The 26,270-nt window shown below is 35.3% G+C and overlaps 1 protein-coding gene across 11 annotated transcripts in view; it reads right to left on the reverse strand.

Moving 5' to 3' along the window:
• The window catches only part of RUNDC3B (RUN domain containing 3B), a 180,424-nt gene that overhangs the window by 4,252 nt on the left and 149,902 nt on the right, over window positions 1–26,270 (reverse strand). For 7 of the 11 annotated variants that reach the window (XM_077997087.1, XM_001105569.5, XM_001105429.5 and 4 more), the window contains 2 exons: window positions 21,413–21,559; window positions 12,681–12,802 (listed from right to left, as the gene is read on the reverse strand). In XM_077997087.1, coding sequence (XP_077853213.1) covers window positions 12,681–12,802; window positions 21,413–21,559 — 269 coding nt within the window. The remainder of the gene's footprint in view (window positions 1–12,680; window positions 12,803–21,412; window positions 21,560–26,270) is intronic. The other 4 variants (XM_015134149.3, XM_015134148.3, XM_001105352.5 and 1 more) reach the window with 2 other exon arrangements.

Raw genomic sequence — 26,270 nt, forward strand, 5'->3', positions numbered from 1 at the left:
GTTGAATATTCCTATTAAATAACAAAGGGGGACCTACCCCTGAATCTGCTTCAAAAAAGTAATGGATTTTGGTTTTTTTCTTTTTTACTGCAACTCAGTATGACAAATTCCTGCCTGAAGAGAGATGGCAAAAGGAGTCAGACATGTTTCCCCTTTAAAGTAGATACCCAGTCATGGACAAATCCTTCTGGGTTTGCCCCTACAATAAAGTGGAGAAGCCCAAATTTGCTGGGTCGTTTGCAAATAAAAATGAAATCTCCTAAGTAGAGTGTTGAAGCCGGGGTGGCCTTTAATATTATTAATGCCATCTAATATTATTTATTACAATTTGGATAGAAAATAAAGAGGCTAAGTTTTTTGATATCTTGAGATTTCAAACTCATTCTTATTTTACAAGTACCCAAAATAGCTGAGAGAAGAGAGTTACTCTGATTTTGCCCAAGTGTCAACAACAAAATATTTAACAATATAAACTGATAACAGTAACTAATATTTATTGATAACTACAATCCAGGCCCTGTGTTAAGTGCTTTACATGAGTTTCTTAATCATGAAAAATCCCATGAAGATCTGTAAGTATCTTCATTTTGCAGATGGGGAGAAATATGTGGCCAAGAGGGCCATATACATAGTAAGAAGAAATAAATGAAATCAAGTCCTCTGAATTCAGACTACCTTCTTGGTCACACTCTTGTATAGAAGGGAATCCATAAAACCTTTTACATAGGGGATTACGTGTTTAGCTTGTATTTTCAATACCTGAAGGCTTTGTGAAGCGTGATTTTGAAGGATATAAATAAGAAAACGGACACAGGGAAACAAATACGAAGTCTATGGCAGTTGCCTGAACCAGTTGGTAGTAGAAGGGATACAGACAATAGAACAGACAGAGAAATCTTAAGAAAGTCAAAGTGGTAGGACTTGGTGATAGCAAAATGTTAGGTGACAGGAGCCATGAATGACTCAGTAGGGTTTTAGACTCGCCAAGAATTCCCTTTCGAAAAATAAAGTGGGACAACTGGATATCCATGTACAAGAGAATGAAGATGGATCCTTAGCTCACACAGTATTCAAAAACTAACTCAAAATGCATCAAAGACTTGAAAGTAAAAGAGCTAAAATGATAAAATTCTTAGAAGGTAATACAGGTATAAATCTGCATGACCTTTGATTTGGCAAAAATTTTTTAGATATGACACCAAAAGCACAAGTAACCAAAAGAAAAACTAGATAAATAGGACTTCATCAAAATTAAAAACTTTGGGAGTCAAAAGACACTAGCAAGAAAGTGAAAAGATACCAAAATCGAGAATATATTTGCAAATCACACATAAGGATCTGATATCCAGATTATACATACAGAATTACTACAACTCATCAATATAAGGGATAGCCATGTGATTTTAAAATGGTCAAAGGATTTGAATAAACATTTCTCTAAAGCTGATACATATATGGCCAATAAGCACATGAAAAGACTCTCAACATCATTATTCATTAGGGAAATGCAAATCAAAACCACAATCAGATATTACTTCTACCCATTGGGATGGCTATAATAAAAAAATAGACAGTAACAAGTGTTGGTAAGGATGCAGAGAAATTGAAAGCCTCATACATTGCTGATGGAACTGTAAGATGGTGCAGCCACTTTGGGAAACAGGTTGGCAGTTCCTCAAATAGTCAAACATATGATCCAGTCAATTCCATTCCTAGGTGTATACCCAAGAGAAATAGACATATGTTCATATAAAAACTTGTACATGAATCTTCATAGCAGCATTATTCATAATAGTGTATGATTCCATTATATAAAATGTTCAGAACAGACAAATCTAGAGACAGAAAGTAGATTAGCAGTTGCCAGGAGATAAGGAAGGGTAAATTGGAACTGAGTACTAACAGGTACAGGCCTTCTTTTGGGTGGGGAGTGATGACTGTACAAACTGTGAATGTTCTAATCACCACTGAACTGTACACTTTAAGATGGTGAATATTATGTTATATAAGTGGATTATATTTTAAAAGGAAGTATTGATACAACTTGGATAGATCTCAACAGAAGTGTGCTCAGTGGAAAAAGCCAATCCCAACAGTCTATATGCTATATGTCTAAAATATATACATATACATATATATAGTAGTTATATATACTGTATGATTTATATAGCACTCTTGAAATGACAAAATTACAGTAATGAAGAACAAATTAAGAGTTTGCATAGATTAGGGATGGCACAGATAGGATAGGGCTGGAGAGTTTATGGATGTAGTTACAAAAGGGCTGCACAAGAGATCCTTGTGGTACTATTCTGTCTTGATTTGGTGGTTTGTACATAAAACTACATGTGTGCTAAAACAGCACAGAACTAACCACACTCATTGTGTACATGTAAATCTGAATGAAATGAGTGGTTGGGTTAATTTCAAGATCATGGCTATGATACTGGTGTAAATTGGGTTAAGGATACATCCAGTACCATTCTCTGTACTATTTGTTCCACTTACATGAGAATGTAATTATCTCAAAGTAGAAAGTTAAATTTTAAAAAGGAGGTAGCTAGAGAAATTCCTTAAAATGTGATATGTATTCAGGGAAAAGTGCAGTATATGAAGGAATACTAACCATAGCATAATAACCTTGTGCATACATATTTTTGCCTTGATTATCTTCAGGGTAAATTCCTAGATAAATGAATGCAGAATTAGAAAGTAAATGCATATGTAGGATTGTGTTAATTTTAAATTAGAGAGAACTCACAACGTATTTCTTGCAATTTGCTTGTTTACTTTTGAGTCTCAAGAATGTTTTACAGTTTTCCTCATACAGGAATAAATTTGACAAGAAATGTGCTGAGTCTCAATATTTCATGTTCTATGTTGCTTCTTCAAGTTGTCTTTTCTCCTACCACTGGATTATCTCACTGGTTATGTGAAGGCTATTGATTTCTGTGTGATAATTTTATGTCCTGCTACTTTTCAGGACTACTTTTATTGTTTAAATTAGTGTATTACTTCTCAAATGTTTTCCAGGCTCATGAAACCATCTGCAAAAATCCAATTCTCATGTTGTGAAATTTCTTCCCTACATGCGTTAGCTAATACCTGTAGTATAATATTAAAAAGTGGTGGAAACAATGGGTATCTTTACTTTGTTCCTGATCTAAATGTTTCCCCATTAAGTAATATGCTAGCTTTAGGAAAAAGATAGACACACAGACACATATATTCATGGAAAGAAAGCATTCTTCAATTCTTGGTTCTTGAATGTCTTTATCACGTACGTAAGTGTTGGATTCTGCCGAAGGTTTTTTTGGCATCTGTGGAAGTAGCCTGTTCTATCTCAGCTCTATTAATATGGTATATTACATTAATGGATTTCCATTTATTGAGTCACATTATGGAACATCATATTCCTGGAATAAATTCACTTTGTCGTGGGGTATCATTTTTTATCAGTTGCTAAATTATCTTCACTCTCATATTATTTAGAACTTTTAAATTAATATCCATAAGTGATGTTGGTCTATAATTTTTCTTTTTCATACTGTATTTATCAGGTTATATCTATTTCCTAAAAGAATTATAAAAATTTTCTTCATTTTTTATGCTTTGGAATAATAATTTATGAGACACTATGAATATTGGTCTTTGACAATTACGTAGAAGTCCCCTGAGAAACCAGGTGAGCCTGGTGCTTTTCTGTGGAGTAGTTCTTTAATAATTTTCTCTATTTCTTTTCTGGAAATTGGCCTGCCTAAGATTTCTACCTCTAGTGTGTCCAATTTTGGTAAAGTATATTTATGCAGGAAACTGTTTCATCTAAGTTTTCATATGTATTTGCAGAGAAGTTTGCAAAGTAGTCTCATTTAATGAGTTTTAAATTACTTCTTTTTCAGTGATCATTTCCCCATTTCAGTTATTTTTATTTGTTCTCCATTTTGTGATTAAATTAGCTGTGTGTCTAATTTGTTAATTAAAAACAGATTTATTTAGATCTATTTTTCTATTCCTTTTGCATTTAGTGGCAATTTTATCTTTATTATTTCCTTGTGTTTTTGGTTACTCTGTTTTTCTTTTTTTCTTGCTTTTTGAACTGGGGAATTCATTTATCTTCTTACATTTTTATTGATAAACATAAATAAAAGTTATAAATTTCCTCAGCTCATTGCTTGAAGTAAATCCCATAATATCTGATGTGCAGACTTTTCATTGTCCTTGCTTTTTTAGAAATTCTTTATTTCAGTTTCTTTTTTTGTTCTAAGATGGTGGATTAGAGGCTTTTAGCATGCCTCAGCCACTTGGAAATAGCACGATAGTGCATAAAGAGCAACTCTGTGGGCTTTAATTCAGTATGGAAAACAGGAATCCACCAGAATCATGAAAGACACCCTAGGAGAGAATGCAGTCAAACAGCCCCTTGCTGATAAAAGTGAGTAAAGCCCCAGTAGGAGAGAGGGGCAGAGAGCCTCCCTCTGTGACTCACCTTTCCACTGAGCAACCCTGGCCAAGGGAGAACACTTTGTTTCACCCAAGCCCTGCACCTAACTCCTGGGCTCAAACAACCCTCCTAGGTAGCTGGGATTACAGGCATGCATCACTGCACCAAGCTTATGTTTTCTTTATGAGCTAACTTCTGAGCATTTTTGGGACTGTTCTATCTGTACTTAAGAAGAAGGTATATTATCTATTTTCAGGTTATAAAGTTCCATAGAGCATAAGATATACCCTAGTGATTATGTTGTTTAGGTGTATTATATTCTTTTTTGTCTATTTGTCTTATACTGAGAATAGTATAAGTCTCCAACTGTCACTGGATTTCTATCTATGTCTCCTTATATAAAGGGGGATGTCATTATTTGTTGTATAATCCTATTATATCTTAATTGTGTTTTTAGCATTTAAACATATCTTTCCTTATAATGTTTAATGCATTTTGGTTTAAAATCTACCCATCTGATATAAGGGTTGCCACCCTACTTTCTTTGTGTTTTTTGGTTTTGTTTGTTTTTTTTGTTTGTTTTTGAAACAGAGTCTCACTCTAGCACCCAGGCTGGAGTACAGTGGCACAGCAGCTCACTGCAATCTCAGCCTCCCAGGTTCAAGCAATTCACCTGCCTCAGCCTCCCCAGTAGAAGGGATTACAGGGGCCCACCACCGCACCTAGCTAATTTTGTGTTTTTAATAGAGACAGGGTTTCACCATGTTGGTCAGGCTGGTCTCGAACTCCTGACCTCAAGTGATCTGCCCACCTCAGTCTCCCAAAGTGTTGGGATTACAGGCATAAGCCACCATGCCTGGCCCCTTCTTTGCATTTTTATTTGCCTGTTACACATTTGTCTATTCCTTTATATTTAACCATTCAGAATAAATCATGATTTTGTTGTAATTTTATGTATATAGTTATATTTACTGTTTCTCTCCTTGGTATATGTTGTTTGCCATTTCATTAATTTCTTTTGATAGTCTTTCTGCTGTGACAAATTATTTTTCTTTGTTAAATTTGCTGTTTCTCTTTCTAGATGACAAAGTTGCTCTTTTTTAAAAAAAATTATGTATTTAGGAAGGTTTGTATTTTAGTTCTAGTTGTTACCTTTATACAAGTAGACAAATCTAATGCCAACCTCATTCTTTTCTCCCTTTCTAGTTTGTTTCATCATTTTGCCTGGAAGTCATCAGTATGTTTTCATTATTGTTACTTTGTAATAATTTTAGTAGAATTTGTCTTGTAGGTGATTACTTCAGGTACATTTTCTTTAGTACTTGGTTAGATTTTTCAATTTGTATATTATGTCTTCATTTACTTCCAAACGTTTTTCTTGAATGATAGATTTTGGTATTAGTTCTGTTCCACTATTTTATCTTCTCCAGTAACTCTATAAACATGTAAATTTGATATTATTGTCTTCCAATTCAACCACTTCATAACTCATTTTACTTCTTTCTTTATCTCACTTTCATTCTCTTGGTGGTTTTCCCATTTTTCTTCAATGCTTTAGATTAAGTTTTATTTCAAATCCATTCTTCTTTAGATACCTTGTATTAGTCCATTTTCACACTGCTGATAAGGCATACCTGATACTTGGAAATTTACAAAAGAAAGAGGTTTAATGGATTCACACTTCCACGTGACTGAGGAAGCCTCACAATCATGGTGGAAGGTGAAAGGCACATTTCACATGGCAGCAGACAAGAGAAGAGAGCTTATGCAGGAAACTCCCCTTTTTAAAACCATCAGATTTGGTGAGACTCATTCACTATCATGAGAAAAGTACCGTAAAGTCCTGCCCCCATAATTCAATCACCTCCCACCAGGTTCCTCCCATAACATGTGGGAATTGTGAGTGTTACGATTCAAGATGAGATTTCAGTGGGGACAGCCAAACCATATCATTCTGCCTCTGGCCTTTCCCAAGTTTCATGTCTAACATTTCAAAACTAATCATGCCTTCCCAACAGTCCCCCAAAGTCTTAACTCATTTCAGCATTAACTCAAAAGTCCAGAGTCCAATGTCATCTGAGACAAGGCAAGTTCCTTCTACCTATGAGCCTGTAAAATCAAAAGCATGTGAGTTACTTCCTAGATACAATGAGGGTACAGGCAGTGGGTAAATACAGCTGTTCCAAATGGGAGAAATTGGCCAAAACAAAGGGGCTGCATACCCCAAGCAAGTCCGAAATCCAGCAGGGCAGACAAATCTTAAAGTTCCAAAATGATCTCCTTTGACTCCATCTCTCACATCCAGGTCATGCTGATGCAAGGGATGGGTTCCATGGTCTTGGGCAGCACTACTCCTGTGGTTTTGCAGAGTACAGCCTCGCTTCTGGCTGTCTTCACAGGCTGGTGCTGAGTGTCTGTGGCTTTTCTGGGTGGATGATGCAAGATGTCAGTGGATCTACAATTCTGGGATCTGGAGGACAGTGGTCCTCTTCTCCCATCTCCACTAGGTGGTACCCCAGTAGGGACTCTGTGTGGGGGTTCTGATCCCACATTTCCCTTCTGCACTGCCCTAGCAGAAGTTCTTCATGAGGGTCCCACCCCTGGCAGCAAACTTCTGCCTGGGCATCCAGGTATTTCTTTACACCTTCTGAAATCTAGGCAAAGGTTCCCAAACTCCAATTCTTGTCTTCTGTGCACTTGCAGGCTCAACACCACATGGAAGCTGCCAAGGCTTGGGGCTTGCACCCTCTGAAGCCACAGCCCAAGCTCTATGTTGGCCTCTTTCAGCCACAGCTGGAGCAACTGTGACACAGGGCATCAAGTCCCTAGTCTGCATACAGCACAAGGATCCTGGGCCCAGCCCATGAAACCATTTTTTACTCTGAGGCCTCCAGGCCTGTGGTGGGAAGAGCTTCCATGAAGACCTCTGACATGACCTGGAGATATTTCCCCCATTGTCTTGGGGGATTAGCATTCAGCTCCTTGTTATTTATACAAATCTCTACTGGCTTGAATTTCTCCTCAGAAAATGGGATTTTCTTTTCTACCACATTGTCAGGCTGCAAATTTTCTGAACTTTTATGCTCTCCTTCCCTTATAAACTGAATGCCTTTAACAGCACCCAATCACTCTTGAATGCTTTGTTGCTTAGAAATTTCTTCCACCAGATACCGTAAATCATCTCTTTCAAGTTCAAAATTCCAGAAGTCTCTATGGTAGGGGCAAAATGCTGCCAGTCTCTTTGCTAAAACATAACAATAGTCACCTTTGCTTTAGTTCCCAACAAGTTCTTCATCTCCATCTGAGACCACTTCAGCCTGGATTTCATTGTCCATCTCATTATCAGCATTTTGGTCAAAGACATTCAACAAGTCTCTAAGAAGTTCCAAACTTTTCCACATTTTCCTATCTTCTTCTGAGCTTTCCAAACTGTTCCAACCTCTGCCTGTTACCCAGTTCCAAAGTCCTTTCCACATTTTTGGGTATCTTTTCTGCAGTGCCCCACTCTACTGTTACGAATTTACTATATTAGTCCACTTTCATACTGCTAAGACATACCCAAGACTGGGCAATTTACAAAAAAAAGAGGTTTCATGGACTCACAGTTCCACGTGGCTGAGGATGCCTAACAATCATGGCAGAAGGTGAAAGGCACATCTCACATGGTGGCAGATAAGAGAGCTTGTGCAGGGAAACTCCCCTTTTTAAAACCATCAGATCTTGTGAGACTCATTCACTATCATGAGAACAACACGGGAAAGACTCACCCCAATAATGAAATCATCTCCCACTGGGTTCCTCACATGACACATCATTTCTTCTTGGACACTGATGTTCTTAGGTTTTGATTTCCAATTTGAAATGTTTCTGTCTTATGACTAATTGCTTGTTGGAGGATATTTAATACAATTATATGATTTTATGAAAGTATCAAATTATCACATGTACCCCCCAAAATATGTATATCCATTATGTATCAATTTTAAAAGTTACTTTAATAGGATATGAAAATTATATGGTTTTATAACATTTTTTTTTTCCTGCTTCAGTATTGCTTTCCTGGGCAGTGAAGTTCATTGGCTTAATTATTGTTCTCAATTTACGTGATTTTTAAAAATTAATTTTGCAGGGCCGGGCGCGGTGGCTCAAGCCTGTAATCCCAGCACTTTGGGAGGCCGAGACGGGTGGATCACGAGGTCAGGAGATCGAGACCATCCTGGCTAGCACGGTGAAACCCCGTCTCTACTAAAAAATACAAAAAAAAAAAACTAGCCGGGCGAGGTGGCGGGCGCCTGTAGTCCCAGCTACTCGGGAGGCTGAGGCAGGAGAATGGCGTGAACCTGGGAGTCAGAGCTTGCAGTGAGCTGAGATCCGGCCACTGCACTCCAGCCTGGGCGACAGAGCGAGACTCCGTCTCAAAAAAAAAAAAAAAAATTAATTTTGCAAGGTAGAACCAACCCAAATGCCCATCAGTCAACAAGTGGATACAGAAACTGTGGTATATATATATAATGGAATACTACTCAGTCATAACAAGGAATGAATTAATGGCATTTGTAGCAACCTGGATGAGATTAGAGACTATTATTCTAACTGGAGTAACTCAGGAATGGAAAACCAAACATTGTATGTTCTCACTCATAAGTGGCAGCTGAGCTATGAGGATGCAAAAGCATAAGAATGACACAAAGGACTTTGGGGACTCAGAGGAAAGGAGTGGGAAGGGGGTGTGGGATAAAAGACTACAATTGGGTGCAGTGTACACTGCTCAGGTGATGGGTGCACCAAAATCTCACAAATCACCACTAAAGAACTTACTCATGTAATCAAACATCACCTGTTCCCCAATAACCTATGGAAATAAAAAATTTAAAAAAATAAAAATAAAAAAATACTCAATTTTAAAGAAAGAAAAAAATAGTTTTGCATAGACAGTGTGTTTGCTCCTCAGGATTTCTATGGAAAGGGCTATTTGATTTGGATGGTTTATGAAATTTTAAATTCAAGAGTACCTGTTGAGGTTCAATCAGGCTGATGGGAAAAATATTAGAGAATTATAGAAACAGACACAAATCTTGGAAGGCCAGAGGTTTGCATAACTTCGGTAATAGATCTGGCTAAAGGTGGTATGATCCCTTTACCTTTAAACAAATTAAAATAGTAATAAAGAAAGGCAGAGTAGTTTATCTAGCTAGCTTGTTTACTCATGTGATCTTAAGACTAACTTTTGATGTACCCTGGGTGCTTAAGTGCTTTTAACTCAGGAAGCCCACAATGTCAATTACCCTCTAATGGTGTTGACTCAAGCTTTTGTTAATTAATCTTACTGAATAAATACAACTCTGACTAGCTGATCAGGGCCCAGTCACAACTGTTCACAGGACTCAGCAGACAGCCTGTAAGCAGCTCGGACCTTCAGTTGGACTGGCAGAGCAGAGTATCTCTGTGTCAGTGTACTTTATTCATCCGTTGCTGGGTCAGAGGTCTGCAAGGGACAGACTCCCCACAGCTCGTGCCCCCTCCAGAGAAGTGCTGCTGCAAGTAAATTCTTCAATAAGTGTGCCAGAGTATGTTGTTGTTGTTTGTTTTTATTGTATGGCTTTTCTGGCTTTAAATTTACCTTCTTAACACTGCTTCTCTGCATCCCACATGTACTTTACCAGAATGCTGTTTTCATATGTTCACACTTAAGGTTGACTTTATCTTTCTAGAGGTGATTTTTGATCAATCTTAGGCCTTCCACAAACATCCCAATTCCTTCTTTTGCAGAGTTTAATTTTTCCTCGACCCCTGTGCTCACAGCTTGTTACAGGAGCATGAGAGCCTGCTTATATTTGGTATTTATTTTTCTACTCCCAGGCAATTTGAAGTTTGTTTATTTAGTGTCTGCTATTTATGCTGAAAGCTTCGGTTTTGTGTGGTTTTATTTGTTCTCTTTTATTATATTTTTATAGGATATGCTGATTCAAACCTGCATCACTGCTATTACCTCAGCTATCCAAAATTCCCCAAATTTTTAAAATCAGATTTGAGAATTCTAGGAATCTTACTAACTCATCATGAGAACATGTTTCCTTCCTGGTCACCAGTTTTTTGTAGTCTATTATGTTTACCATGCAGCCCCCTTTTTGTTGGGTGGCAGTTGGTAGATTTTTGGTTAATTTTTACTCGTTTTATTAAATAATTGGTCATGGAAACTGTAAGTAACTTTTAATCTGCTATTAAACATTGAGTTATTGAAGACAATACAGTTGTTTTTATAGTGTCAAAATGTTCATTATTACTCTTGTCCTGTTGATATCAAAATACCTATAATAAAAATTAGAGTAAAATCCTAAATAAATGTCTTTTAGATGAAGAATCATAAATACATTCATTCATAGTATGAATTAGCTTTTAAAATATACACATTATAGATTATGGCAGTGAATCCAAGTTACTATTAGATTTATTTAAAAAAAGTACTAAAATGTTAAAATAGATTAAGGCCCTTTGAGAACATTTCAACAAACAACTTAAAGAAAGCAGAAAATTCAGTTCAACACAATATTTACACTGCCTGAGCCTGCTGGTTAAATGAATTTCTACTTTATTCCTCACATCCTATGTCATTATATGGTTACTTGATCAATAAATGTTTAATAAGTTGCCCATCATGTGTCAGCCTCCAGTCATACACTGGTGAAAATGATGGATAAGATTTTTACCCTCATGAACCTTACAGTTCAGAGGGGGTTTACAGATAAGAATCATAATAAAATGCATGGCAGTATGATACAGCATGCCTGGGATGGGCTGGGGATGAGATGGGGATGGGGGTGGCTATTTATGATATGGCAGTCAGTGAAAGCTTCTTTAGAAAGATGACATTTGAAGAGAATCTACCATGCAAAGGCCTTAAGAAAGAAGCTTTGGGGCAGTGGAAAAGGCAAGTGCAAAGACAGTCAGGTAAGAACCAGCCTGAAGAAATACCTAGGTCAGTTTGCCGTGGTACACAGACCAAGGAAAAGAATGGTATGAAATGAGGCAGATGCTAGCAAGGACAAGATCAAGTAGGAGGCTAGGAAAAGCAGTTTGGATTTTATTCTAATTGCCATTGAAAGCCATTGGAGAGTTTTAAGCAGACTTAACAATATTTTCTGGTTTAAGTTTTTAAAGGTCACTGATTACTACGTGGAGAATGGACTGTGAGGGGGCAAGCAGCTTGCTCCAAGTGGCAGAGACTAAGGTTGTAGTAATGGAGAAGATAATGAGTAAATGTATATAGCATGTTTTATATGGGAGCTGACAGGACTTGTTTATAAATTGACTGTAATTGTAAGGAGAAAGAATAGAATCTAGGATAATGGCTATAGTGCCAATACTTATTGCAAGACAGAAGGCAGGGTAAAAATTGGAGGCTTAAGCGAATGCAGGTTCCCCTTAGGTAGGGGATTCTCTTTCTTCCCCTATCTCTCATATATACCCGAAGTCGTAAACTGAGAGGAAAGAAAGAAAGATAAAAGACTGAGAACCAGATCATACCAGTGAACTCATCCAATCCAAAGTGCTGGAGTAACAGCTTTAACCTATGCTGAAGAAGAGAAAGAAAAGAGCTTTGAACCGAATAGATGACTGGTTTTAAAACCAATAGGTTGAGTCTTAGAAACTGATGTGGGACCATATAATTCAAACTAGCCTGAAAAGTTTGACCAAATGATGTGGGAAGATGCAACCCAAAGGGAAGAGAGGCTGATATTGCACATCTGAAAGCAGTAATAGGAAAAAAAAATACTTTTATGTTTGTTCCTGAAGATTTAAAAAATACTCAATAAACCAAGTACCATGAGTGATTCAAGAATGAGAAAGTGGTCAGTTATGTCAGAAGCTGCTGAGAAGTTTAATGGAATAAGACAGAACTGACTTTAGCAGTTCTCTGCAATATGTTAATAGCTGATTACGTTGATGAGTCCTTTTATTAAAGTGACATAAAAGCCAGATTGGCGGGGTAAAAAAAGAGTACAGGAAGTGAGTAAATGAAGGTAACAATTAAAGACAAATGTTTTGAGAAGGTTAGCCACACACACACACACACACACACCAGAAAGACACAAAGGCAGACCATTTTTAATCATAACAGCTGCTTAATTTCCAGCATGATTCACAGAGATGTCACTATCATTCTCTGGCAATCATCTGCAACCAAAATATGGATGGTGCAGGAAAAGAGTAATTTTCAGATAGTTCTTTGTTTTCTTACCTTCACTCATTATATTTAATGTGTCTTGTTTTCCATCTCCTTCTTGTGACTGACCTGGATCCAGTGAAGTCTGAGAAAGGCTAACTTCTGCTGATAACTGGTCAAGACTTTGATAACTTTTCCTGTAAAGCAAGGATGAAATCTACTTGAATTTCTTTTCACAAAAAAAGAATTTCTTGAGTGCTTCTTTAATGGTTTTCAATATGTTAAATTTCTGGTTAAAATTCTCCCCATCATTTCTCCTAAATTTTGCTTCGTATTTTTTGCTTCAGTATGATCTCCTCCATCATACTTTCCCTCTATCCTCTTTCAAAGCATATCTGTTTAATCCATTGGAAAACAGGAAAAAAAAGACAATTTGTCAGACATAATCTTCATACCAATTTTTGATTACATAGATGGTTAAGAAATGGGAACTTCTGATTATTACCAATTTTCAAAGAACAGAAAATCTTCACATTACTCTTAATGAAGATATAAAATTGGCATAACAATAATGACCGAGTGTCTCTTAAGCACTTCAGAATTCTTCAGTGCCTTGACATTATTACAGATTATATAGCAACAAAAACAAATTATTATTACAAATTCCTGTAATTAAGAAGTTTAAAAAGTGCTGGGTAATAAAATACCTGTTTGTATTAATATGCATCAAGATGATTAAATTCCTCTCATCTAGTTGCTATTTTGAGGCCCATTTTCTATTAAGCTAATAAAAAGTTAATTATATTACATGTTAAATTCAGTTATAAATGGAAAGTTAATGAAAGCTTATTATTAACCTTTCCTCATATTTGGTTCTTCAGGATAAAACCAACCCAAAAGATAAACGCAGCTTTGGTTGTTACACTTTACATAACAGGACAGAATTATTATTTCCATATATAAGTGGTCTAGAGAAAGAATATGTTTTTCAGCCTCAATATCTATTATTTCCTAAGGTAGCCAAACACCACCTAATTTCCTAGAAATATATTTTACAATAATTTTTATAGGAATGTACATATAATTTAAATTATCTATTTCACAGTTATCTCTAGTCATATACACAAAAGTAGACTTAGTTACAGGTTTCCAAAAATATGTATATTAAATGTGATTTGAATGTTTATATGTAGTCTCCATTTTATGTTAATTCACGACTCCATTCAAAATGGGGAGGAAGGGGGGAAATAATTTAGTAACTGAATAACAAACTAGATTCACTGTTTAAAAAAAAGCAAAGCCCAACAGGTTTTACCAAAAGAAGTTACTTTTAATTGCTTTTATACATATTCTCTATCAATTTTATTAAGATTTTATAGGATTTCATAACGAGTAGATATATACAACAGGCAAATATTTGTCTTTCTAAGAAGTGAAGAATGAGGTGACAGAATAACTTTACCAGCTTACAAAACAGTGTTCTCACTTTATAATTTGATGACTTTTAAATGCTTATAGTATTAAAGTCCTTAGTTAAAACAATTTTTAACTACCAGGAAATTCTACTGTTGCAGAAAACTTATGATCACAACAGGTAACATTTATATGAGCTATGCAATAAAAATGATATCTAATATTTATATAGCTTACTATATGTTAGTCACTTGTCTACATATATATGAATTTATTTCATCCTCATAACTACCATAAGAAGCTAGAATTATTACTATCTGCACTTTATGTCAGAATAAACTGGGTCACAAAGAGATTAGATTTAAACCTGTTAGTCTGGCTCTAATTTTCTCTCTTAAATACTATGCTATCTACTACCTAGTATAGGAAGAAAAGATCTGGCTTCCTATTTTATTAGAAATCCTTCTCTGGCCGGCATGGTGGCTCACACCTGTAATCCCACCACTGGAAGGCCGAGGTGGGAAGATCAATCACCTGAGGTCGGGAGTCCAAGCCCAGCCTGACCAACATGGAGAAACCCCATCTCTACTAAAAATACAAAATTAGCTGGGCGTGGTGGCACATGCCTGTAATCCCAGCTACTTGGGAGGCTGAGGCAGGACAATTGCTTGAACCTGATAGGTGGAGATTGCGGTGAGCCAAGATCGCGCCACTGCACTCCAGTCTGGGCAACAAGAGTGAAACTCCGTCAAGAAAGAGAAAGAAAGGAAAAAAAGAAATCCTTCTCAAGAATGGCCTTGTTTAATGAGACAGATCATGTAAGCTATTTAATCATATTACAGAAAATTTCACTTGATTTGCATTAAAATCTTTTTTTTTTTTTTTTTTTTTTTTGAGACGGAGTGTCGCTCTGTCGCCAAGGCTGCAGTGCGGTGGAGCGATGTCGGCTCACTGCAAGCTCCGCCTCCCGGGTTCACACCATTCTCCTGCCTCAGCCTCCTGAGTAGCAGGGACTACAGGTGCCCGCCACCATGCCCGGCTATTTTTTTTTTTTTTTTTTTTTTTTGTATTTTTAGTAAAGACAGGGTTTCACTGTGTTAGCCAGGATGGTCTCAATCTCCTGACCTCGTGATCCTCCCGCCTTGGCCTCTCAAAGTGCTGGGATTACAGGTGTGAGCCACTGCGCCCGGCCAAAATCTTACTTCTTTAGCTAGAGAGGAAAGCAGGAACATAGGAATTTAAAAAGTAGTTATAAATACATTTACTTTCCAAATTATTTTTTTGTGCCCAATAGGTATCTTACTTTTTAAGTTGAATGACAGCTCAAGATGAGTTTCTGACACTGATTTTTCATCATAGAAAACCTCTTAATATTTCTAAATTTAAAAAATTACATATAGAAATAGTTACAAACAGTATAAAATACTCTATAAGCCAAAAGACATAGAATTCATCCGAATATTGTAAGGACTGAAAAAGTCTGACAGTACACATTTACAATAATCTCCAAGACTACCACCCACTACTGGGAAGAAACTCTGTAAAAGCAGCTTCTGACAATAGTAACATGAAATGAGCTTTCTGCATGACCTACTGAGGTTCTTTTTAGAATATCACATTTCTGAATCCAAAGTGGTGTTAGAGCCTTTCTCCCCTTCAATTTGTCACAGTTAGTGAACAATTATTGAGTTTATAACTTTGCTTAAACAAATGCCAATGAATATGGAAACAGAATTTGGTAGATGATGTTCTGAAGCAGTAATAAAAATTACAACCCAAAATTAAGTACCTCATTCCTAAAATATTAAGAACTGTACCTTACAATATCTTCTTTGCATGAAAATGACTACAAATCCACTATCTGGGAGGAAACAAATTCAGTTGTTTCAGTAACGGCTAAGAATGGGTTTGATTTCCTCATTTTTACCTGATTTCCAATGTGACTGACAGCTCCATCTGACAAACATTTGTTGCCATGTGGTAACGGTAACCAATCTATGAGAGTTCTGTCTTTATAAGGCCATGACTAAGCCCTATCTTAGAATCCTAGACTCATTAACATCACACAGTAAGATTAAAAGTAACTCACCAGATACATTAATCCAATTAATAGCTATTACTCTTTCTCAGAAGATAATTTTTTAAATACAAGTAGCTTAATCAAAGTAAGAACCCAAGACAGTAAGAGTCATGCATTCTAATTATACAAAATTTGTAGTTTAATCCTTACCTTTCCATTGTTAAATATAATTTTATTTATTTATTTATTTATTTATTTGTTTGTTTGTTTGAGATGGAATCTCACTCTGTTGCCCAGGCTGGAGTGCAATGGCACGCTCTTGGCTCACTGAAACCTCTGCCTCCCAGGTTCAAGATATTCTCCTGCCTCAGCCTCCCAAGTAGCTGGGATTATAGGTGTCAGCCACCATGCCTGGCTAATTTTTGTATTTTTAGTGGAGATGCAGTTTCACCACGTAGGTCAGGCTCGTCTTGAACTCCTGACCTCAAGTGATCTGCCCGCTGCAGCCTCCCGAAGTGCTAGGACTACAAACGTCAGCCACTGCACCCAGCCATTGTTAAACATAATTTAAATTAAACTTGTAGGAATTATGTCATGGGCATTTGGGAAAACCTACTAAATTTAATATCTAACTATTTGTACATTTTTAAACCTTAAATATAAATATCTATACATAAGATTGGATATCAAGTAAAAGCAAATCAAAAGGAAATTCAGAAATAATCCCGAATTTACTTGTTAATCAATTTTCTACAATCTTTCATATCAATAATCAGAAGTAATAAATGGTTAATCTATGCATTTGCCCAGTATTATGTTAAGGTTAATAATAATTTATCCAGTAGTCATTGGGCAACAGAGAGTGTGATACATAGAAGGAGATGAACATTATCCACATGTAGAAAATAAAAACAATATATGTATGTTGTATATACAGAAGCACATGAATGTACATCGAGACAGAGATATACTTTTTGTTCTTTGTTTTCACAGAAAGATGTCTAAGGAACAAAATAATCATTTGCTATAGGAGAATATCTATATTCTCTTATTAAAATAAACAGAAGGATGCAAGGAAAGCCTAACAGGGAAGGGCATATATGAGTGATGTCAATGCCCAGTTTACAAGTTGTAAAAGATTTCTGCAGTTAGGGTCTCCTACTCCAAAAATATTTGAAAGACATAAATGGGAAAGAGAACTGTGAATACATATGAAGTGAAAGTCATCAGAAAAAATTAAAAGCTGGTCAGGTGCAGTGGCTCACGCCTGTACTCCCAGCACTTTGGGAGGCCAAGGCGGGTAGATCATGAGGTCAAGAGATCAAGACCATCCTCACCAACATGGTGAAACCCCATCTCTACTAAAAATACAAAAAAAAAAAAAAAAAATAGCTGGGTGTGGTGGCGGGCACCTGCAGTCCCAGCTACTCAGGAGGCTGAGGCAGGAGAATCACTTCAACCTGGGAGGCAAAGGTTGCAGTGAGCCGAGATCGTGCCACTGCACTCTAGTCTGGTAACACAGTGAGACTCTGTCAAAAAAAATAAAAGTAAAATTAAAATTTAAAAAAAAAAACCTAAATAGTAGATCATGAAAGCATATAAGAGCTCATGATTCTCAATAATTTTGCAATGTGAATTATGGCCAAATTGGGAAATGATAATTTGAAAAGACTAAAAAAGCTTAAGTAGAAAATATAAATATGAATCTGATCTTTTGGGATAAGAATGGGTGAGTTAGGCAATAATCTAATAAGATTATAAAGATTATGTAACAGATAACCTAACAGGATTATTTAACAAACTCATATGACCTAGACTTTACATATATATAAAGATATTAAAACAGAACTTACTGGAAACAAATAAGTAAGAAATTATTCTATGTGTGTGTTAAGGGAACATGTTTTATACACTTATTTATTGTTCAGTTTTTACAGTAAGCCTGTCATGCTTTAAATATTTAATATCATACCATGATACCTTGTTAAAGCATGACAGGCTTTTACAGTTAAAGTATTACAGGCCTTTACATGATATCATGTTAAATTGTTAAAGCATGTAAGCTTACTATAAAACGTATATCATGTTTGAAATACAGGAAAAGATATGAAATCCAGCATAGCTTGCTGGGTCTAAGTAATCTTGCCAGGTCTAAGTAATCAATAAATAAACTGGAAATTATATTTTTAAAATTTTATAAACAGCATAGTAAAGAGAAATAAATTTAAGATCTTCAATTATGAGAGGGATCTTTCCATGAGTAGGTGACAATATGACCAAATTATTCAATGGCTTAAGAAGACTAACAAATTAATTAAACAATACACTGTTGTTAAATAAACAGGAGGCCATTAGCCTAAGGCTGTCCCCCCTACTCTGAGTTCCTAGTAACAAACTGCAACGTAATTTAGTAAACAAACCAAAGCCTAATTCAGGAGATTTTTTGTAACAGCCTGGTTTCAGCTAATCACAAACAGCTGAGATTCAGCTCATCATAGGCAGCAAACTAATCCTACCATGCTAAATAAGGTATTTACTTAGCTGTAGCCAATCAGATGATTTATCTGCTTTTGTTTGGCCTATAAAAGCTTCCTAAATCCACTGCTGGGCAGAGCTCTCTGAACCTTTTCTGGTTCTGAATGTTGCCTGATTCATGAATCCTTTGCTCAGATAAACTCTGTATAACTTGTCTGAAGTTTTTCTTTTAAAACTCTCTTCTTAAATTGTCTTTGGCTAGGTGGTTGAATGAAGTTACAGAGTTCCTAGAGAAATAGCTATAGACATCCCATATCTTTGCCAGGAAAAATCATCTACTGTCATTAAAACTGTAATGAATTATAGGGTCAGTTTCTTTCTCCAGATTGTCAAGAGGGTTAATGTTCCTTATTAAAAAGGTTTTAGCCACCTCCTTCATAATTAGTACATTCTCAATAAATGTCTGTTGAACTTACTTAAGATATTGGTCAAATCAAAAGGAGCCAGTGATCAGGTAGTTCAAGAGCCTTGGCTTATATTAAAAGTTTGAAGAGAGAAAAAACTGGATCCTGATGAAAAGCTGTGATTGGTTTCAAACATGATTTTTATGGTGAACTCCTCTATTCTGAAAATCCAAAGCCTCCATCTTATATGCGACAGTTGGATTTATTCAGAACAACTGGGGATGAGTTGTTCACTTTAATTTTACATAAGGTTCAGAAAGTTTAGAAGTTAGGTGGGTATACACTCTCCAGACATGGAAGATACAGGATTACATTAGAGTAGAAACATAAGACTTTATAGAGTATAAATATTTACTGAGAAGCTAGCTATTAAATTCTAGCAATTTATTATCTCACTTGATCCTTATAATTCTGTTAGACAGGTATTATCCCCAATATTACATCTGCAGAAAGAAAAGGGCAAGGAGAGAAAGTATTTCTCAGTGTTACACAGTAGGTAAGTAGCAGAGATTAGTGAGTAGCAGAGATTACTTACCAGTCCTGACTTTAAACTCTAGGTAAAGTGATCTCTGTACAATACCCTGGCTGCATGCTTTTTTGTTTGGGGATAGCAGTTTTGAGACAGGGCCGTACTAAAACAATACTAACATCTAGGGGAGGACAGGCCAGATTAAAGAAGGATGCTAGGCTTAAGCTGGTGGAATAACTGAGTCAAGAAGTATAAAATCTAGACCCATGCTAAACAGATGAATAGGAAGTTTCCTTGCCTTCTTTTCTGAGACCACAATTACCTTATCTGCTGCTATAATACTTTGTAAAAACCAGCTATTGTTGCATATGCAGAAGCAAACTAAAAATAAATCTTCCACTTTAGACTTCTTACTAGCTCCTCAATAGATAACTCTGTAGACAGGGAAGTGTACACATCTTCTGGCTAAAATATGTTACCTCTCACTATCTAATGTGACAATGTGGATATTACAATAAAAAAGCATAGTCTTTTAACTTATCAGGATTTAATGTTATACTATTTTTGCAGTTAAAAAACAGGAGCATCTTATATGTCATATATAGATAAGGTAAGTAAGTGTATCAAGTATTGCTATAAATTTAATTTTTCAATCATAAACTAAAAATAGAAATAAAATAAATTCTTCTATTAATTAAACCCAGAGGAAGGTAAAATTATATACCAGGATGAGATATATTCTAGTTATTAATAACTTTCATAAGGGTATATAAGGGAACTGGATCCCAATTTATGAAATATCCAAAGTCAGTATCTTGAATCATACTAAGAAGTATGGTTTAGTAGACGTTGAAGAGAGTCTACTGATTTATTCTGCAAATAATGTGTTCATCTTTTCCTACTTATCTCTAATAATCAATGAAACAAGAAAAAGCATTTAAGTCTCCAGTACTTGTTTTTAATATCAAATAGTCAAATTTACTTTGAACTCTGCCTTTGATAGACAAAACACATCACAGAGTAAAGCAGGCGGAAATTGTTTGTACTAAAATATTACTTGTAGAAATATCTGGCTACTAATAACCTAGTGAAAGGTACCCAAACAAGCACACATAGATATGTGACTCTACAGGGAAATTTACAAGCAAGGACTCTCAAAGAGTAGTGAAAGAAACAAAAAGAGATAGGAAAAAAGGAGGAAAGGGGAAAGACAAAATAGAGAAAATACAAGAAAAGAGAGAACGAGAGGGAAGGGAAAAAATCAAACAGAAGGAGATGAGAGAGAGGGATATTAGGAAAAAACAGAAAATTAGCTTAAGATAGAAAAATAAAAATAGTGAAAAAATGATTAAGGTGGCTAAAAGCCAAAAGAAGGTAATACAACTTACAAGTTTCAAGATGATTACCTAAAGGAAAACAGCCTAAGACTGCAGCTCTCTCAACAGTGAGTACTGGATACTGTAACTAAATGAAATCAAATAGTACTGAACATTGGAACAAAGAAATAAGAAAAAGATCTTGTGGACTATAGGTGAAGTGATTATATCTTCCACAGTTTCTAAAAATCAGATTGATTGAAAATGAATAGAATTCTTCAGACCCACCAGGAACAAGTAAATATCTTTCTATTCCTTCAAATTGTGTTTTATGACAAGTGGGAAAATTAGTCCTAAGGCAAATACCACACCAATGATGGAATTCAAAAATAGGTGGCTCATTAAACACAAGCTCATAGATTTAACTAAAGGACTGGCTGAAGATTCAGCTAAAGGAAAAGTAGACAGCTGGTACAATACGGCATAAGAATTTCTCAGATAATCTAACCTTACCAAAGTAGTCCTAAATCTTATCTTTGCTCTAAGATAATAATAAGTTCAGAAAGAGTAACTGAGAAACCTAAGCGGATAGCCATATGTTTTGGTACAACTAACTATTAATTAGTTGGAAAAAAAAGTATTACACTTACTCATACCACTGTTTATTGTGTTTTCGGTAAAGCAACGTATCCAAGGCAACAGCATTGACATCCAGAGCTCCTGGGGAAGGCCACTGGTTGGTGAGATGGGCAGTTAACTCTTGTCTCGATCTTAAATCATTATTCTTTAGCACAGTCCTGTGAATATTAAGATGGTGAGTGCTTTTGTCTTCACTGTTCTACAATGGCAGAGGAACCTAATGGTATCAATTTAGGCCCCCAAAATTTATCTTATAAAATTGGTTTGTTAATAGATTGTGAACAGAACTACAGCAAGGATGGTTGGGACAATGACTGTTCTTTCTCCTGCAATATGTGTTCTTCATTTTTTTTTTTTCTGCTGGTTACAACAAATCACTACTTGTGAAATTCAGACTTACTATGTTTTCACATTATTACTAAAGTACTAAAAGACTCAAGTAGCATTTTATATCTTAATTAAAAGGAAGTGATATCTTAAAGATACAGGTTATTAAGCCAATTAAAATATTTAAAAAGTAAAGATTCCATGTGTATGATTTCCTAGCTTCAAAACTCAGACACGATCTATGAAAGTATTTTAACTCAAGTAAAGGAAAAGCGATTAAAATGAGAAAAAAAAAACTGAACTGCAAAAAAATATAAAAAAGATTCTCATAACTATTTTTCCTTTTTTTTTTTTAAACACACTGTTGCTGGCTTGAATCCCATAACTGTCTTTGAAATAAATGACTGATAAATCTTCATGAAAATGATTAAATCAATGACAACTACACTGAGCAGTATAATCCACTGTAAATGTTTTAACTACAGAATGAAGCCATTATAACAATCCATGGTTTTAATTTTTATAGAACTGTTACTTGCTAATATCAACTTAGAAAAGAATTTGCTTTTTGCCAAAATTTCAGACTTCAAAAACAACTGATCATTGTCACAGGATTAATTCAACATTTAAGTTGATGGTTAAAAAGAACTTTAAAAGCAAAGGTCTTATTCTACCTCTAAAAGGCCTTAAAATACCATTTAGGTAACCTGCGTCCTCCAACAGGAGTCCATGGCTTTAGTGTGTCAATGTTCTGAGTCATCAATTCAGAAGCAGGGAAGTAATATGTGCCTGCCACTAACTTCCACAGATAAAAGTCCTGTTGTGGGTAACAGAGAGGTAAGTCAGTGAGGTAAGAGCAGCATAATACTGCACTAAAGAAAATCAGCCTGCATGCCACCCCTGGCTGTTTACAATGATACTAATGGAATAACTATATTTCATATGTCTCTAACAGGCTACAGATGGATATTTCTGATTTTATGGGGTATCTGTGTGCATTGAAAAATACTTGTTCCACTATGTCTACAAGGAAACATTATCTGATGTAAACATTAGATTCTGTCTCAGGATGGAATACTAAAATAGGCCAAAGTTAGTGAGAATGTGTCCCATTAAGATATTATTTTAGCCTAGTTGCCACAATTTCATTTCACTGGAAAAGAAATGAAATTTTTAAAAGGACTTTTAAAGTACTTTAACATTTAAAAAAAAATTAAAACAGTAAAGCTTTACAAAGAGAGCAAATGGGAAAATTTTAAGACCGACAGGAAAATAATGCAAAACAAAAATAGGAATTATTGGCCAGATAATCTGTTATGATAAACCACCATTATTTTGGATTCTGTTAGGTTTTTCTCTATCATATATTCAATTTCTTGAGGGAATCTAGTGAACATCACTGGAAAACTCAACTTCAATGTCAAAATTGGCTCACAGGGAATATTCAGGCAGAATGTAAGAAAAGCAAATGTGCATCTGTGAGGAAATGGCACTGGTAGAACACAATAATAGTAATTGAACAACCTCCAATTTAGAATATATTCTTTCTGGAAAATGAAAAGTTGTATACCTCATTAAATGGAAAAGAGAACTGAAGTTCCACAACTGTTTTTATATAACTGTTGTCCATGGAGATTTTTGCCTAATGACAAATTAAGGTACTGTCTTTAGACCTTTGTCCTTATAAATCCTAATGATGTTTTCTATGAGCAGCTGCCTGGTCCTCTGAAACAGGAGATAAAAGATCTCAGCTAATGGAATAGGCACAGTTTTCCTCCCACATAGCATCTATTTCCCATCTTTTGTGAGGAATGTGGAGACAATAAATCCTGGCACTTGCTCTGCCACTATGAAGAGGAAAGGTTACTGGAGAATCCTTGTGTAAGGCCTTTTCTTTCATCACTCAAGTACACTATGGGACAGACAAGTGAATTAAGTTAAGTTGAGAACCTCGTCCTTGTATTTTTGAACTTGACTAGAGTCTGTTTAGAGTAATAAATAAACAGAGCAGTTTATTCACTTTAACGGTGGGTCCCTGAACAGAATGTACCAGCAAAGAGACATTACTGCAGTTCCTGCTTCCAACCCTCTGGGGTAGCTCAGTTTCCTTCTTTCTAAGCCTATTTATCCAGCCTTTCTATCCATTCTGTGAGTTGCTGATCTCTTTATAATGAATTCTATCTGTGCACAAGAGCTGATTGTAGTTGTTTGCAACCAAAGAATCCTATCACTTACCCTAGAACAGGGGAAGTATACCCAGTTAATATCAAAACCTACTCAAAGGTAATCCAATTAATGTTAATATGAAGAATAATGATATTTTTCTTAATTGGCCAAGCTTAAAAATGGTTTCAACTTAAGATATTTAATAATTGCTATTATTTAATGGTATTAAATCAGTGATAATTAAAGGTTAAAATATGTGACATTTAGCATTTAACTTTAATTAAAACTATAACCAATGCTGAAATTAGTCTGTCTAAAAACTGAATTATTTTATATGTGATAGATTCTATTTATCACTTATCTATAAGTCAATTTATCATTCCCTCATTAAGACAATGATTCTATAGAAGGTGCACTGAAGGAAAATTGTTTAATTTATTATGAAAGTAGCAAGAGTAGAATTATCACAGCTAATTTTCAGAACTTCCCTGTGGCATCTACCTCTAAATTTCTAGATAGCTGATTTCTCTTTAGATTCTCAATAGGAATTATTTAGGAATTTGCCTTCTCAAAATAACACAATTTAATTTATTACTGTAATGACTCAAAACCATTAAAGAAAGGATCTCTTTATATGGATTTTAAACTATATATAATCTCATCAAGCCTAACTATGAGGCAGGTTCTGACACTTGTAAAGCTTAAATACAGCTACTGAGACAGCAAGTTGCAAGGCAACTCTATTAGGGGAAAATATTTAAAACTCAAGTTTACTTATATACTGAAAGTATCATCTCCTTGTCTTTGCTCTCCCAGCATTAACTATATCCCTACTATTATTCAAAAGATCCAAATTCCATCCATCTTCCAAAATTTATTTCATTTTCTACCTCATTCTAAAAGATCTTCAGACTACTTCTGTTCACAATGATACAACTTGTATTGCTTTGTAGTGAGTCTCATACAGTTTAATAATCAATTATTTAAATATTTTAATGTTTTATGGATCTTCTACTTTGATTATAAGCTACTTGGGAATAGTAGCTTTGTTTCATATTTATTCACTGTAAATGGTTATAATATTGGACATATTGCTGAATCTCCTCAACATGCAATTCACATGACCACTAAATGAAAACTTTTCTAGCTTGAGGCTTTATATGGATTCTTGCTGATTTCCCATATACTACCTCATAACAAAAAGTAAAGATTTAAACTAAAAATTTAGATTAAATCTGCAAAATATTTCACAGACAGCATTTTCATGACAATCAAAAAAATACATTCACAACTAATATCAAGTAAATGTATTAGTAGGCAGTGGAGGACACACTTAAAATACGTGAAGAAGCAATCATCTAAAAGTCTTTGTGATTGTTATATTTTTCGAAACATGCTCATAGAAGAGGGAGTATAGAAAGTACAATTTAAATTCTCCTTCCTTATTATAATCTACCGCTCCTAATAATTGGCTTCTAGATCCTTGAGGAATCCCTATCTTGCTTTTGCATAAAGATCTTTTACTCTACAGGTAAAAATCTGTCATTTGAAAGTAAAGTTTGATTTCTTATATGTAATTATGTTGAAGTATGTGTCAGTTCAATTTATCAATTGACTATTTCATGTGATCTTTAAATATATCCTCAATTTTTTGACCTGAATGTGTCTTTGATGGATATATGTAAATTCAAAATACTGTGGATTTATATATGCAAAACTTCTCAAGTGAAAAATGGAGTCTATCTCTCCTGCAAAATTGTTAGAAACAAAACTATAGCTTTCAGTTAAGGTTCAAAGAGCTGTTTTATTTTTCAAAGGAAAAAGTTCCACATCTTAAGCAAGTCCTTCTGGGAATGACAGAAAAAGTCAATAAATACAATTTATTCTGTGGAACTTAGCTAACCCCTGAAAAGTTTCTATATCTTCTAAATACATAATTTGTAACTATGTGTAAATATGTATTTTACCACTGACACTTTATTCTTTTTAGATTTATATTTTTTCTTCATATGTTTTTTAAACATTTTTATTTTATTTTATTCATTATTTATTTTGAGTAAGGTCTCAATCTGTCACCCAGGGTGAAGTGCAGTGATACAATCATGGCTTTCTGCAGCCTCAAACTCCCAGGCTCAAGTGATCCTCCCACCTCAGTCTCCTAAATAGCTGGGACCACAGGTGTGTACCACCACTCCTGGCTAATTTATTTTTTCTGAGGCAGGGTCTCCCTATGTTTCCCAGGCTGGTCTCAAAGTCCTGGGTTCGGGTGGCGCTCCTACCTAGGCCTCCTAAAGTGCTGGGATTACAGGTGTGAGCCACTATGCCTTGCCTTAATTTGTATTTTTAATTTTTGTGGGTACATAATAGGCATTTATA

Source organism: Macaca mulatta, chromosome 3 (genome assembly GCF_049350105.2).
Source record: "Macaca mulatta isolate MMU2019108-1 chromosome 3, T2T-MMU8v2.0, whole genome shotgun sequence".
Taxonomy (NCBI): domain Eukaryota; kingdom Metazoa; phylum Chordata; class Mammalia; order Primates; family Cercopithecidae; genus Macaca; species Macaca mulatta.